Source organism: Equus caballus, chromosome 19 (assembly GCF_041296265.1).
Source record: "Equus caballus isolate H_3958 breed thoroughbred chromosome 19, TB-T2T, whole genome shotgun sequence".
In the NCBI taxonomy this organism is placed as follows: Eukaryota; Metazoa; Chordata; class Mammalia; order Perissodactyla; family Equidae; genus Equus; species Equus caballus.
The window spans coordinates 35236921-35252642 of record NC_091702.1 but is presented as its reverse complement, the minus strand read 5'-3'; the positions used below and the strand labels follow the sequence as shown (position 1 = coordinate 35252642).

General features: G+C 45.4%; 2 protein-coding genes across 3 annotated transcripts in view; one reads left to right on the top strand and one right to left on the bottom strand.

The window, feature by feature from the left end:
- MASP1 (MBL associated serine protease 1) overlaps positions 1-2196 on the top strand; it is a 79206-nt gene extending 77010 nt beyond the window's left edge. Inside the window, exon 16 of one of the 2 annotated variants that reach the window (XM_070243461.1) lies at positions 339-2196. In XM_070243461.1, the coding sequence (XP_070099562.1) occupies positions 339-409 (71 nt within the window). In that variant the 3' untranslated portion in view covers positions 410-2196. The remainder of the gene's footprint in view (positions 1-338) is intronic. The other variant, XM_023623494.2, reaches the window with a different exon arrangement.
- RTP1 (receptor transporter protein 1) lies at positions 2189-6294 on the bottom strand. Its single transcript, XM_001498092.5, has 2 exons — positions 5973-6294; positions 2189-4164 (listed from the first exon to the last, which is right to left on the bottom strand). Exons 1-2 carry the CDS (start codon positions 6242-6244, stop codon positions 3645-3647), a joined length of 792 nt encoding a protein of 263 aa, XP_001498142.1. The 5' UTR covers positions 6245-6294; the 3' UTR covers positions 2189-3644.
- Positions 6295-15722: the final 9428 nt, after the last annotated feature.

The window sequence follows — 15722 nt, the reverse complement described above, 5'->3', positions numbered from 1 at the left end:
ATCCATACAATGCCAAAAATGATTCCAAAGGAAATTCCTTAGTTGGGAGTCCTACAGAGAAACAGAATGGGACTTGGAAAAGAACTAAATTCTTTCTGGGCTATGTCAGCCAATGGGAATGGAGCCCAGAAATCACTGGTGTTTTCTGTTTGGGAGCTTTCTAAAATAGCTATCTTTGGAGAATGAAGAGTGGCTACCATGATGCTGGAAAAATGAAGTCATTGCTTTGAAATAAATATGAAGAGAAGAAAAGAAATGACTTCACATATATTAAAATAAACCAGTTCTAACCCTTGAGCTGGGAAGTTAACCCTTGCCTTCCATTTTTTTTCCTAAAGCATTTACCAACAGAGCTGAAATAACAAAGAGAAAGAGCACTTCAGGACTCAGAGAGGAGGCTGCCAGTTGAAATGGAACGGGGAAACAAGAAGAGGATGAGCATGCGCTCTGTATCAGGCAATGTCACAGGCAGTGTATTATTTATTCCCTACAATAGCCCTCCATTTTTGACAAAGAGGAAAATGAGGCTCAAAGAGATTAAGTAACTTTCCTAAGGCCATACAGCTGGTAAGTAGCAGAGCCAGGACTCAAGTGTTTCTTGACCCCAAATTTCATGATTTTCCCTTACTGCCTATTGGACAATGCTGGTCAATTTCCTTATTTTCTCTAGGCTTCAGTTTCTTACCCATAAAATAAGGGCCCTAGATGGAGATGTCTCATATCTGTCTTACAGCTCTGGTGGTTTATGGACTTAATACACTGAGATTGTCCTTAGTTGGCGATCTCCTTGGTTCTCAGGGCTCCTGGCCCCCAGAAAGAGTTCTCCCATTGGGCTGGTCCCCTGTCCTGAAGAGTTTGAGGGAAGTGAGGATTTCATCCTCTGGAACCACAATTCAGTGCCTGTGAGTCTCTTCCTGGCTTGAACATCAAGACCAGTGCACAGAAGCTCTAGTGGGAGAGAGCTTGGAATCCTGGAATGTCCCTTAGTTTATTTATAATACCTAGGCTACATCTAACAAGTTCATCATGTGGCATGTGGCCATGTTCACAGAGAAAGAACTGTCCCAGAGAAGTTCTTTGCAAGACAAGGTCTGAGCCAGTGAGCAAGGCTAGATCTCTCCATCTGTAGCAAGTATAAGAGATAATAAGGGGAGGCCTCCATCGATTGCAAACATCCTCCTACAGAGCAGGAAGAGTCTTAATGCTTTAGAAGAGTTCTGGACTAAAATTAGGTGAGGGTTCGACTCCTTGGACTGCTACGACCTGGCAATGGGACCTGGGGTAAGTCACTTCTGCACTGTGGTCACATTCTAGCAGGAAGTATAGCCATAGACAAGTAATTATAACAAAGTTTGATGGTCATCTGGGCAAAGTGGCAGAGCTCAATACTGAAGCTTCTCAGAGCAGGATAAAGCCATCAGAGCAGGCAGACAGGCTGGAGCAGGAAGGTTTGAGGGAGAGTCAAGTCCCCAGGGCAGGGGGTGGGGAGCGCACAGGGAAGCTGAGCCCTAGTCCTAGAAAATCCAAGGCAGGTCCACGAGGAAGTTCTCAGGGCTCATCATTATAAGACTGGGTGCAAGGGGAAGTCTGCTCCTCAGTGAGAAGCATTATACCAGGCAGCACAGGTGGATCACCTGTGAGTCTTATTCTAATTCAGATGCTCAGGCCTCAGGCCCAGAAATTCTGACTCTATTGGTCTGGGCTGGAGGCTGGGCACCGATATTTCCTTAATAGCTCCCCAGGAGTTCTAAAGTGCAGCCAGGGTTGAGAACTTCTGCAGTAAAGAGAGATGGCTGAGAGACAGGGCCTGCCCACTGAGTGCCCACTGGATCCCAGCACCCAAATCAGGGCTTGCCAGATAGAAGGTGCTCAAGATATGTGGCCTGGATAAAGGAATAAATACTGCATGAATGAAGTGAAGGAAGTCACCAGCCAGTCACTAGAAGCAGAGCAAGGGCAGGAGTAAGACTGGTCTTACGCTGAGTCCCCTAGAGGACTGACCAAGTGCTGCCTACACCCCTCCTGACTACAGATAAGACTGGCCCAGACTTTGAAGCTGGAGCTAGATAAAGCCTTATGTGGGGGCCCCAGAAGGGGATGGAGGGGATGGGGGAGGGTGATCCAACAGCCCATTACAGATCAAGGACTGCGGTGAATCCCAAGCACACACATTAATGACTACTAAGCATGACAGAAGATAGCTCGTCTTTATTAAAGTAGCCCATCTTCATATAAGCGGCCCTCCTCCCTCCACCACTAGATGGTGGTGACTTTCTATTACAAGGGGAGTGGTGGGGGAAGGGGGAGAGGCAGTCAACTTACTAACAGAGGTGGGGTGAACGAGGACCCTCAGAAGTGCAGGGTGGCATCCCACTTTCTCCTTTCTGCCTCCCCCGACACCCCACTTCATACCCCTACTAACAGAAAGTCTTCTCTCCTTCCACTCCAAACCCTATTGCATCCCACTTCAAAGAAATATAAGATTCACCCACATACCCGTGCACTTCACTATGAGCAAAGCACTTCACATCTTTAACACTCCCTTCTTACTAATGACCCCCATCCTGGTGGTTCTAGGTGGACAGCTGATCTTTGGTGAGAGGGCCCATGCATGGCCATGTAGGAAAGCCCCCCAGTGAGGGTTGCAGCAAAGGGCCCAGGAGGCCAGGCCCCTGCTCCTATGTTCTGGCCATCAGAGCCACTGAGAATCAGGCAGACTTGGTCCCTGACCTCTGGTCCCTGAACTCTGAAGACTCTTCATTATAATGGAAAGTCATTATATTTGTTTCCTAGAGATTTTGTGCTTTGCTTCTAACACTCTACCTTCTAACCTCCCCTAAATTCTGGGCCACTTCATATTCAATGGGTGGAAAGCCTAGCTCTGTGGGACTCCACCACAACCACCATCTCTGAGCCAGGCAGACCCCAGAATCCACCTTGAGTGGGGGGAAGCTGGGAGTGTGGGGAACAGAAGGGACCCTGGGTGCCCAGCAACAAAGGGACAGCCTAGAGCCCCCACCTCTCTCTCTTCAAGAGGAACCTCTGCTGTGTGCATGGAGGCAGAGCCGTGGATGAGACTCACACACTAGGCAGAGGCTAATTTAAGGCTGCAGCTCCAGGTGTGGGAGATAATGAGGGGTAGGGGTGCAGAGTTAAGAAAGCAAGGATGAGCTCATCACTGTGGAAAGACCTTTGAGATCACCTCATCCTGTAATTTTCATAATTTTTTAAAGCAGTTGAATTTTTTCATACAAAACTCTCAAATGGAGCTCCATCTAAGACGGAGCTGTTCTGATTAAAGCAAGAGAGGAGGTAGGAGTTGGGGATGGCTGGTTTGACCAGGATAGGAAGCCCACTTACTCAGACTACCTTCCAAATCCAAAAGTTCCTGAGGGACCTATGCAGAACGTTGAGGCCCTGGGTTTCACTTTGAAAAACCAATGGTCTAGCCCAAATCCTTAATTTTATTGATGGAAAAACTAGGTGATTTGTCGAGGGTCCCCACCGAGTCAGTGGCGGCACCAGGGCTAGAATTCAACCCCACTCCCACCCAACCCAGGTCTCTCTTCGCCCCCTCGCACTAGCTGGCTGGCCCCTACCGGCCTTGGGACCTTAGAGTGCCCCCGGGCCCACCAAGGGGAATCCTAGAAGGAACTGCGGAAGGAGAACTGCAGGTAGATGATCAGCAGCAGGACCGTGGCCCAAAACAAGCACCACGGGATAGAGAAGAAGTTGCAGCCTGAACCCTCCTCGGCTTGCGGCTTGGTGGGGCTGGGCGCCCGGGAGAAGGTGTAGGTGGTCGCCTCCTCCTCCAGCAGCTTCTCGCTAGGCTTCCAGTGCACGATGCCCTCCTGGCAGGCCTCGCAGAACTCGCCGCGGTGCCGCCGGTTATCTTGGCGGCTGGCCACGTGGATGCGGTACTGGCCACCACGCTCGCCATAGCACTGCTCACGCAGGCTGGTGATGAGGTTGTCCACCAGGCTCTCGATGTTCTCCTCCAGCATGCTGGACTCGTCCAGCCGCGAGGTGCCGCACTCGTAGCACAGCTGCTTGAAGACGCGCATGCGCACGGAGCCTGCCCGCTGGGCACGGTCCAGGTGCATGTGGAAGAGGATGACCACGTGGGGCGACTGCCAGGTATGCCAGCACCAGGAGCAGTGGAACCTGCGGGAAGGGGGAGCAGTAGGAGGAGAGGATGGAGTGGAGGTGGTGGAAACAGCTCCAGGAAGGGGGTTAGGGGAAGTAGGCAGAGCCTAGAGGTGGAGGTAAAGGTGGTGTGTTTACTGCCCCATGGGTTCATTAGCTATCCCCAGGCTGCCACCCAGCCTGCCCCTTGTGCCCTGTAGGACCAGAGCGGGCACCTCAGGATGCACCTGGCATCCAGCAGAGCTCTGTCCTTACCAGCCCACCTCCTCGGTGCTCTGCAGAGGCCTCGGATCTCTCCATCCCAATACCCGCAGGCCTTGCCCTTGGGACTTTGGTTCTGGGCATCTTTCCTCATCTGTAAAGTGCTCACGGTGCACTAGTGAGTCCTTCCTGCTCAGATTACCTTTGAGTCTGATAGCAGGGAATGGCCTGCACCATATAGGAAACGCTTAAGCCATCCACATATTCTTAGCTGTCAGCACCGACTGAACAGGCTAGACTCAAATCAGGAGAAAATGACACCATCACCACTTCTCACCTCTGGGCCAGTGGCAAGGTTAATGCATCCCAAGGCTCAGAGTGAGCTGACTTGGGCCAGCTGGGGATCACAGGTCACCAGCCAGGTCTGGAGGGGCCATAAGCCCTCCCCACTCAGCCCCACAATCTTTCCAGGTCTTCAGAAAGCTCCTAGGCCCTGCCAACAAATGTCCAGCCCTTTGAGCCCCTCTCATCAGCTAGTTTAGGGGTTTCATGTTTTCATTCTCATCTCTTCTCTTTCACTCACATCCTTTGAGGACTGTTTCCCCTCTCCCAGACTAGACTACAAAACTTGGCTTGGAAAATAGAACTGGAGGGACCTTAGAAATCACTTGATTAACACTTTGTTCTACTCTGAGGCACAGAAAAGATGGTGATCCGTGTACACACAGCTAGTTAGAGGCAGAGCCAGTACCCAGCACATAACAGGTGCTTGATAGATGTTTCTTCAATTGAATTGAATGGACTGAACCAGGGCAGGAAGGAAGGCCTTGCTTCTCACCCCCAGGGTGCACCACCTAGCCTCCCATCTTATGTCCCAAAGGTAAGTCTTTACGTAATAGACCTGTGGACAGTAGTGCTGGAAAGTCATCTCAGATATGATTTTACATACAAATCATCTAGGGACCTTGTTGAAATTCAGATCTGTTGAAATGCCGATTCTGAGTGAGTAGGTCTAGAATGAGGCCCGAGATTCTGCATCTTTAACAAGTTTCAGATGATAGTTATGCTGCTGCTCCGTGAACCGGAAGGCAAGGATCTAGGCTAACCCCTCCTTTTGCAAAAGGGGAAAATGAGGTCCAAGAAGGTAAGTGAATTACTCAAGAGCTGTGGAGCTAAGAGAAGAGGCATTTTCCAGTACACTTCATGTGTACAATACTTTATATTAAGTCAAGCTAAATTAAATAGACTGAAACTGAACTGTCCCAGGACCAGAGCACAGACCTTTTGACCCTCAGTGGACCTGAAACCCTCCTTCTCTTAGTTTTCAACCATTTTTAAGAGATTATTAAAATCTGAAAATAGGTAAAATGTCAGAGTTTAGAACGAATAAATATATTCCATCTCTTTTTCTAGAAGGGGAAACTATGGCTCAGAGAAGGAAAGTTACACATGTGCTCAGGGGAAGAGCTAGAATCAAGTTCAAGTGTCCCAATTCCCAGGGAGGGACCCTTTCTCTGCCTCCCGCTTAGACTGACCCTAAGCACCTGGGTTCTCCAGGTCTCCGTCTACTCTTTGAAGGTGCCCCAGGGGCTGCCTCCAGGGCCTCTACTTACTGAGGTACTCACCTGCCCGAGGCATGCAATTCCAAGTACTGCTTCCAGCCAGGGGCCAGCACATTGTGCTTGAGGTTGGGATCTATGATGAGGTCCCAGCTGTCAGCCGGCTTTGCCTCCTCCATCTTCTCGTAGAAGACTTTCTTCCATTCTTCGGTGGTCACGCTTTTACACATGGTCTCGTCAGTGGCGAGGGTGGGCAAGCTCCACCTGAGTGAGAATACAGAGAGCGAGGGCAGGTGCAGGGCAGGGCAACGCAGTCTCCACGGTCTAAAAATCCTCATCGACAGGACTGGAAGCAAGCAGGACCCAGCTCCCTCCTTTGTCCGCAGTGGAACCTGTTTCCACGGCAACCAGGCAGGGTGCCAAGAGACAGAGCTTGGGGAGAAGAGAGTCTCCTAGGGGGTGTTTCAGGGCCCTGAACTGAGTCTGCAGAGGCAGGGTTTGTCGGTCTCAGTACCCGAGGCAGGATGGGGGGCCTGAAAGAGGCTGAGCTTCAGCCCAAGTCACTCTGGCCTGCAAAGGGCATGTGGAGGCAAGGACCTGGGAGCTGGTTCAGCTTCACCTTCCTGCCCCTGAAGGCATCATCAGCATCTAGCTGCTATGGTAACCATGATGCCTTAGGGAGCCAAAGAGAATTAAGGGATGGGAAGATATAGACCTGTTAATGGATGCAGCAATAATAATAAACTCTCTCTGCACCCCCACACATCTCGTGACCAGCACTTGCCATTTACAAAAATGACTGGAGGTCTCTTTACCCACAATTGTTATTGCCACGGTACAGATCAGGAGCCTGGGACTCACTAAGCTCTTGAGGCCATACCAATTCATTAATTCATTCATTTCAAACATATGCCAGGTTCTATGACAGGTGGTTGTAACTGGGTATGTACCGAGTAACCAGAACACAACGGGATCTGTGCTGTGACAGCCAAGTGTAAGACCAGCCACCTGTGCTCAAAGGTGGGAGCCATTCCATCAGCCTGGCAGGAGCAGAAAAGATGATTTTCAACTTGATTGTAGAAGAGGAACACAATATCCATGGGAAAAAACAGCCTTTTCTATAGGTGCCTCTCCTGCTATTTTTTAATAAATCATTTTTCCTTTATAAAAGTCATACAGGTTTATTATAGAAAAATTGGAAAATATAGATAAAATAAGGCAAAAATAAGACTCTTCCTAAGATCCATGCTCAAGATAATCACTGTTAATGTTACGCCATATGTACCCTGCCTGCTGTTCTTCTGTATGCGTGTGTATATGTGTGTATATGCATTTATGTGTATAAACCTACACATATTCTACATACCACGCTGTGATCTATTTTTTAAATAACAATATATCATGAATATTTTTCTAGCTCATTAATATCACTCCAACCTGTAGGCTGCCTGTATTCTGGTGTAGGGCTAGGCATAATTTATTTAGCCAGTCCTCTATTTGGGGGCATTAAATTTATTTTTTTTTTCAGTCTCTCACAATTATACTCTTGCTATCTATTTGTATAAAACCTATTGATGAAGCTCATGGACCTGCATTCCAGGCATCAGAGATGATGCTTCCTGTAGCTGGAAAACACATCTCTTCACTCTACTCTCTACGGAAGCTTGATGTGGCAGAAGAATCTGAGCAGTCTCTTCAAGCAGTGTGACTTGTAGACAGCCTGCAGATCCTGAGTGTAGGGATGAAAACAAGGGCCTAAATCTCCCGTCTGGTACCGGAGACCGTCTTCCAGTTGCTCCTCTGCCTCTGCATGAATGCTTGGTGCCTTGACCTACTTTATTTTAGCCTCAGTTCATTCATCTTGGCAATGGGATGATAAGGAAGGAGTATCTGTAGTGATTAAAAGCAGGGTCTCTGGAATCACTTGCCTGTGTTCTTTTTGAATTGCCTTGTATCTTTCTAAGTAGCTATTTGATGTGTATCATTTTATTCTGGCAAAACATGTATCGATGTTCTTTGTGAACATATCTTTAACTTGCATAGTAACAGTAATCACTGTATAGTACTTACTAGGTATCAGGCATTGTCCTAAGTGCTTTATACATATTAATTTATTTCATCCTAATAACAACCTCTATAGGTAGGTAATAGCAGCAGCAGCTCCATTTTGCAAATATGTAAGCCAAATCAGAGAGGTTAGGTAACTTGTCCAAGATCCAACAGCTAATAATCAGTGCAACTGGGATTTGAACCAAGATGACTGTCTTCAAAGCCACAGCTTTAATCACTGTACTGCCCAGCATGGAATCTAGAACAAGACATTTGCTAAATAAATGTGTCTTTCTCATCACTGGGTATGGTCATTCCGGACTCTGAGAGTTGAGATTCGTGTCCTTGCAGCAAATGGCTCACTAGGCCACACTGAGGCCACAGCCCCTGGGAAGAGGAGTAAAGCGTGTTTGACCCACCAGACTCCCTGTTACTACTGCAGATACCACCTCTGCTGCTGAACTTAATGGAGCAACAGTGTCCACAGACCCCTGATGGCCAGTGTAAATATTTTAGAGCTGAAAGAGAAATTCAGCTTGAAATCTTACCAAAGAAAAGATAGCGCATGAAGCCATTCCTATGAAGCCATAAGCATTTGGTGATAGGCACCCTGGTTCAGTGGAAGGAACACTGAACTGGAAGTCTGGAGATATAAATATATATCCCAGCTCTGCTACTGGCTGACTTTGTGATCTTGGGCAAGTCATTTCTCTTCTCTTGGCCTCAGTTTGTCCACCTGTTTGATGAAAAATTAGATCAGATGGTAACATTAAGGCCCCCTCTGATTGGAACGACATATGGTTTCAAAGACCTTTGTACCTAGAAACCTGAATCCTTGGGGCAGAAGGTAGGATAGAGGCCAGCGGATGGAGGAGGGAAGCTTCTAATGAGGCATTGCAAGTAGTGTCTGGAGTCAGGGTCTGTCTCCTTGGGGCCTGCTACATAGCTGAGGAGCTCTGGGGAGGTGTCACTCCACTAGCTTTGTACTGCACACAGTAAGAAGGACAGAAATTAAATCGGAGCCTTTGACTATTAACACTAGAAAGGATTTTTAAGTTCATCAAACTTTTATCCTTCAAGTCACTATTCTTGCCTCTGAATTAAGGCAGTCAATGCCTAATGAAGTGAACTGACTTAACCAGCCTCAGAGGGATGAGCTAAGCTAAGGGGTGCTAAGGTTGCAGCCATGGGCCAAGGTGAGAATGGAGGCCTAGGACATTCCCAGAAAGTTTGTGAAACTAAGAGAAGCTTATGGAACTTGCCCTGGAGCCAAAGTGTGTTACCCAACCAGGAACGAATTCTCTAGAAGTATTTTGCAGTTGTTACTACAATAAACATTATGATGAAAAACAAGAACACAGAAGGTAAGAATTACCAGCATTGTGTGTGTGTGTGTGTGTGTGTGTGTGTGTGTAATCAGCTGATGCAATTCCCATTGGCACAAGTTATGTTTAATTTAGGACCTGAGCTTGCTATGCAGAGACCAATGTAACACATCCTTCTGTATAGCAGAATGTTTTTTCTAATAAAATAGAATTTCTATCAAGATGGGTAACCCTATTGAAACTTGTTCTCTGTCAAGTGAACTCCGATGCTATGAAATCCACAATTTAGAGATTGCCAATCTAAACATCTTTAAAGCCAATGGCCTCACCTTGGCCAATTTCTTAAAGTTTGTGATCATGATTTAAATCCATAAAATGGTTTAAAACTAAATCCCTAACTATTATTATCCTGTAAATATCCCTGAGATTTGGAAATGATAAAAAACACTAAAATGCAAGAAAGAAAAAAAAAATAAACCAAATCCCCAACTAGAAAATAGAATAGTGAAAAAAACAGAAAAGAAAACCATGTCTCTAATTTGTTATTTCATTCAATAAGAAATACTTTATAAAGCTTATTATTCTATTATTGCTTATCAAAATGTTACAAAATAAACTCTGTCACTCTTGAAATGATGCATTAATGGAAAGTGATTTTCATCCACAGGCAATTCCATACCCCTAAGGGGCATTTGGGAAAGGGGAGGGGTATTTGGGGGGGATGAGTCAATTACTAGAATTTCTACTGGCACTCAGTGCCCAGGGACCAAGGATCTAAATGTGTCTGACAGTTCCACAACAAAGAATTTTTCTTCTCAGAATGTTCCACCCTTGCTGAACCCAATAGTAAGCACCTCCATAATCTGTTGGTTTATTGGTATAAAGAAAGAGTCCAAGTAGTAGTCTCAGCTTCCAATTCAATGGAACTACTGTTTTGTTCCCTGGTGGAAACATCCCTCCATTGGGAACCAAGACCTCTAAACCAGCAGAGTCCAAAGTTGTCAGGACAGAAAGCAAAGAATCAAACAAAAAACAAACAAACAAAAGCACTAGTGTACCATTAGGGGTAATTTTGAGAGAGTATTTCCACCTCTTAATTCTTGGGTCTGAGAAAAACAGCACCAAATCTTGGTTGCTAATTCAGAGCATATGCCACATCCTGGAGAACATTACCCCAGCCCGGCAAGGTGCTGTCACGTAGATGGTTCTATAACTGAGTCTTCCAAAGGCCATCCTACTGTTCAATCAGACCAGATGCTTCAGGGGGATATGGTGAGATGAATGAATTCCATGTGCATGAGCCTATTGCCAGGTTTCATTCACTTTAAAATGAATTCCTTTTCAGAAGCAATGCTATATGAAATATCACCGTAGTAAATAAGGTACTCTCTAAGTCCACTGCTGCACGTCTAAATGCCTGTAGCAGAGAGCAACACTGAACACTTGAGTGGGGCGTGATTCCTTGGAGAATCAGCCAACCACCTGGTGGCAGTTTAATCATACTGGACTGTTTCCATCCACGAAGGGGCAGAGCTTTGTTCTCACTGGAACAGACAATTACTATGCACATAGGTTTGCCTTCCTTCTCCACAATGTTTCTTCCATTTGTGGACTTTCAGACTGCCTTGTTCACTTTTCTGATACTCCTCTGCTTAGGCCCTCAGCTTAGCTGCTTAGGCTTTCTCACTGCATGGTGGTTGGTTTCCAAAAAGGAGGATTTCAAGAGGAAACAAATGGAAGCTGCCAGCCCTCTTAATATCGGGGTCAGAAATCCCAGAACATCACCCCCATCATATTCTATTGGTCAAAGCAATCACAGGGCCAGATTTAAGAGGATGGGAAATAAACTCAACCTCTTGGTGGGGAAGTGGCAGGTGCCTACAGAGAGGGAAGGAATTGATGGTGGCCATCTTTGGAGACCATCTTCCACAATGCCCAATCATTTCTTATCCTGCAAAAAGCTTAGTGCCTTGAGAAAGCTATGTCAAATTCTATGATGTAAGTAGAGGTTGACGTCATTTTGCAAAAAAGTAAACTAAGGATTGGAGAGGCAAAGTAGCAAAGAGTAAACTAAATCCAGTAAGCCCAACCCCAAAACATAACCAGAAAAGTACTCAGCCTACCGCTACCACCCACCCCTGCATGCCAATCATGATGTATAACAATATTTTCCTCTCCTTCCCCTCCTTCCCTCACTACCACCATTGAGCTGTTCTTCCAAGCCGTCACTCAATTTTGTGAGTCGCATGTGCCACTGTTGTGCAGGGCTCTATCAGAGCTACAGCCATGCCTCATCCCCATTTGTCACAGCCCAAATTCTCAATTCCCCCAGTCTTCATGCTCTTGATCTCTTATCCCCACAAAACTCTGTTTCATTTTTGTGCTTATTTTTATTTTCTGCTCATGACCTGACCTTTGGCCAGGAAACATTCCATAGCTTGTAACAGAGGTACTGTGCCATGGTCCGGGAGGTAAAAGAAGGGCATATTTGAGAGAAATTACCAAGTCTTCAAAAACTGTTGTCCTCATTTTCAGGATATTTGATCCAAAATAAAAGACAGCTTCTTTCCCCTTATTCTGAAGAAGGGGCAAGGTCCAGCAACATTACATGTCAGGAAGCAGCAAATTTTTAATTCATTTATGGATTCAAAAAACTGAATTCTCAACCACTATGTATCAGGCTGTGTACTAAGCACATGGATATGAACTGCATGAGTCTCATTCTTTCCATGTCCAATGACGTCAATCAACCAGGTCACCTAGACTAACTTAGAGCCTTTTATAACCTATGACATGAGAACTTAGCCTAATGTATGCTCCTGTTGTTGGTCAGCCACTACCATGGAAATGCATCCTCTTCAAAATTGAATTGTGTCCCGCTCCTAGAGATTAGCATCCCAGGGTGGTTCTAGAAAGATATGCAGCTGTTCAACTCTAACAACTTGGTTTTTCATGGAATGTCTAGAAAAGAATAAGGGTGCAGTCCATTATCAAAAAATCTTACACTGTGGTTGAATATCATACTCATAGAATTCAGAGGACAGTGCACAACTTTCCTTTACTTTTCTGTCAAGTCACCCATCAGCACAGTGAGAGTCCACCAAGGATGCATGTCCAGAATTTTCCCTTCCCTCTCTGATCTCCTTTCTGTCTTCTCCTCTGCGATCTCTTCTGCTCTTCAGGTTTATCTTCAGGGCCCTGATTCAGTCTTCAGAATGGAGCATCTTCAAGCAAATAAAGTTTCCTTCTACTAATACTGACCACCTATCACTGCATAACTTTGATTCGTTAGCCAAGTTTCTCTCCTTTCATTCTATTATATCAAAGACCCTTTACTCACCAAGGGAAAGATGAGAAGGAAAGTAGGGGATGAAGGAGGAGGAAAATTCCATTGTGCCACACACTGCCCTCTCTCCAAGCATGACCTCTCCAAGAAAAGCAATGAAGAAAAACTCTGGTTCTTTCCTTTGAAAGTGAGGGGCAACTTCTCTGGAGAGCAAATGTGTATTTCATGGCAGTTACAGAATAATCCCAGATCATGGTTGCATTCAATTACTTTGACTGAGCCTCCACCATGTGACCTGGAAATATAAAAGTGTATAGAACAGAATCAAGGAGCGGAAGGGGTCTGGGAGGTCATCTAGCCCAACCCTGATCAGACGCACCAGTGACTGATTCATCTCATATGAAGCCTACAATAGGCCCAAGATGACCAGCTTTTAATTTAGTGTGAAGGGGACTCTTCACTCAGGGTGAGGAGACTATTCACTGTCAATCTGCAGACAGACCCAGTGATCCACGACTATGGTGACTACTGAAGTCCAATAACCACCGATGCCTGTTGACAGTCAAGCGGTCACCCAGCCTCAATGTGAACCCCACTGCCATGGAGCTCACTCTCTCCAGAGGCAGTGGATCTATCTAACCTCTGGCTGTTAGACAGCCCTTCTTGGCTGTATGCCAACCTCTCCCTCCCTGAAACCTCGGCTCACTGTGCCTTGCAATTCAGAGCACTTAGCAAAGTGCCAGCCCAGCGTAAGTAGTCATTAAATATAACCACTTTTAGATGAGGAAAAAAGTGTTGTTGCTTTTCTGTTAGAAGCTTCTATGTAAATAATTTGTAAAAGCTGTATTGCCAGACTGTCACTGCTTGTTTTATTTTTTAAACATGAAAGCTTTTATTAAGAATATGTAATATTGAGGTGAAATACAAGTTTAGGAGAAAGAGTATTATTTATTCTATTTGCTGACATAATTTTCTGTAATGGTAAAAGCATAAGTCTCTATTTGTTAATCTGTGTATTATGGAATCCTTCAAACACATATAAAAGTGAAAAAAAAACAATGAAACTCCACATATCCATCACCCAGCTTCAACAACCACCAGCTGTCTACTATTCTAAGACATTTTCTTCATCATAATAGCTGAGATTTCCCTCAAAATCATATGGGTAGAGGTATAGATAAAACATGATTAACCATGAGCTGGTCGTTGATGACTCCAGGTGGTGGGCACATGGGCATTTATTATACTATTCTCTTCACTTTTCTTATGTTGAAACTTTCCATAATAGAAAGTAAATCAATAAACAAACATTCTTTTTCTTTTGCTCATTGTTCTCTCCTAGTTTTTTGCTTTCAAAACCGTGAACTCATTGTTCTTATCTCTTGTGGCTGTGGGTTTCTAGTTTAACCCTTTGTGGTCTGAATTTTTCCATACATCTTCCTATCCCTGCAATGATAACCTTATAAATACAAAATAGTCTAAACTTGTCCTCTTATGGCTTCACAAATACTCGCCAACAAATGTCTATACTTGAAATACATGGTGTACACATACTATCTAGGTAATTAGCAGTTTCATTTATCAAGATGCCTAGCTTCTTGGGCCAAAAGAATTTTTTATTAAAGCAACTGGACAATCCTGGTAAGCCATAAAAGTTAAATAGAGTTCCATTCATTTAACATCCATCCATTGAGTAACTCTTAGATGCTAGATGCTGCACAGACTGTGGGGCACCTACACAAATTATTCTTCACTCAGCTCAGAGTAGTGTTGATGTAAATTTTATAGTATTGATGAAAGGACCACAAGCACCCTCAGCATCTAGAATATTGTTCAGCATGTAGTAGATCCTCAATAAATGTTTGTTGCATGAATAATGTATAAGCGCATTGCTGAACGTCACATTCTAATGCCCAGCCTTCTAACAATAGATTAATTATTGAGAGGTGGCTTTTGTACTCAGCGAGGATTTAGTCTCCCATATTCATCTTTCCAGGGCCTCATCTTTTGACTGGCTTTGGCTTGGAGGTTAATTTGGAAGTTTAAATGTAACTTTTTGGTTGCAATATTTGATATAGGTGAATGGACTTGGAGAGTTATGTGCTACATGCGAACAGGACAAAAGAACAGTGAAAAAACCAGGTGCATCCTTCACAGCCAGCCACTTTAATTGTTAAGTCAACTGCTTTACCAAAAACTGCTCTCACTTCCTCATAGAAGCTAGCACTGATCTTTCAAGAATTTAAGTTAATTTCTTTGCAGATCTGATTCAAGAACAGAGGAGTAAAGGGGTCCTCACTTGTTAGCCACATGGGAGCCCAGAATCTTCAGACTCCAGATTCTCTCCTCCCAGAAGAGTCATTTTCTTCCCCGGGATCAATTCTAGACCCGGATTGACTCCTTGAAGAGTGTGACTTCCACTCTTCAATGAATGAGAGAGAAGTTCCAGGGAGAGGGTTTCTTTCCCTGAGTGGGTTGGGTTGGGTGGCAGATGTTCAATGCCAGACATAGCCAGGAAGAGAAGTAGGCAAGTGAGCCCTGAGTCTAGAACTGGCAAAGTACCAGGACTGGAAGGCCGGCCTTCGAGCAGGTGTGAGGTCTGTCTTCCAGCAGGCTGTCTGGGGCACCATCTCTAGAAGCTGCGGTTCCCCTCCATCAGCTTCCAGAAGCCAAGCCCCCGCTCAGGGAGCCCTGACAAGCTCCACCAGAAGGGAGGTGACTTTCACACCAGGTAGAAGGCCCAGGGTCTGAAGCCCCTTTTGTGAGTGCCCATGGGGAACATCCAGAAGGCCCAACAGATAAACACTCCAGCCCAGAACTGGCCAAGTCTGCACCAGAGTGAGCTCATGGGTCAGAGTGGCCCAGGCATTGCCCTACATGAGAGCCACCTGTGCCTGACTAGTCCTTTGGCATCCGTATCCATTTCAGTTTAGGTGGTACCTTGACTGTTTTCTTTGGACAGTCTGTCATTGTTAGACTGAACTGAATTTCAGACATCTGGGGCCCACACTTCTGGAAGCAACAGGCATCTGGTATAACTAAGTATGCCACGTACCTCTGCATAAATATACAGGTCTGCCTTAGGTGTAAATATGATACTCAGTACATATCTACGTACATAAACTCTCAGAAACTGCAGGAGAGAGACGGTGTTAG

What these genes read in the sequence shown, in the direction of transcription:
- RTP1 (XM_001498092.5), bottom strand. Translation starts at nt 6,244, where the DNA reads ATGAGGATTTTTAGACCGTGGAGACTGCGTTGCCCTGCCCTGCACCTG. An exon ending in GAATTGCATGCCTCGGGCAG is followed by an intron (nt 4,165 to 5,972) that starts GTGAGTACCTCA and finishes CCCTTCCCGCAG; the next exon opens with GTTCCACTGCTCCTGGTGCT.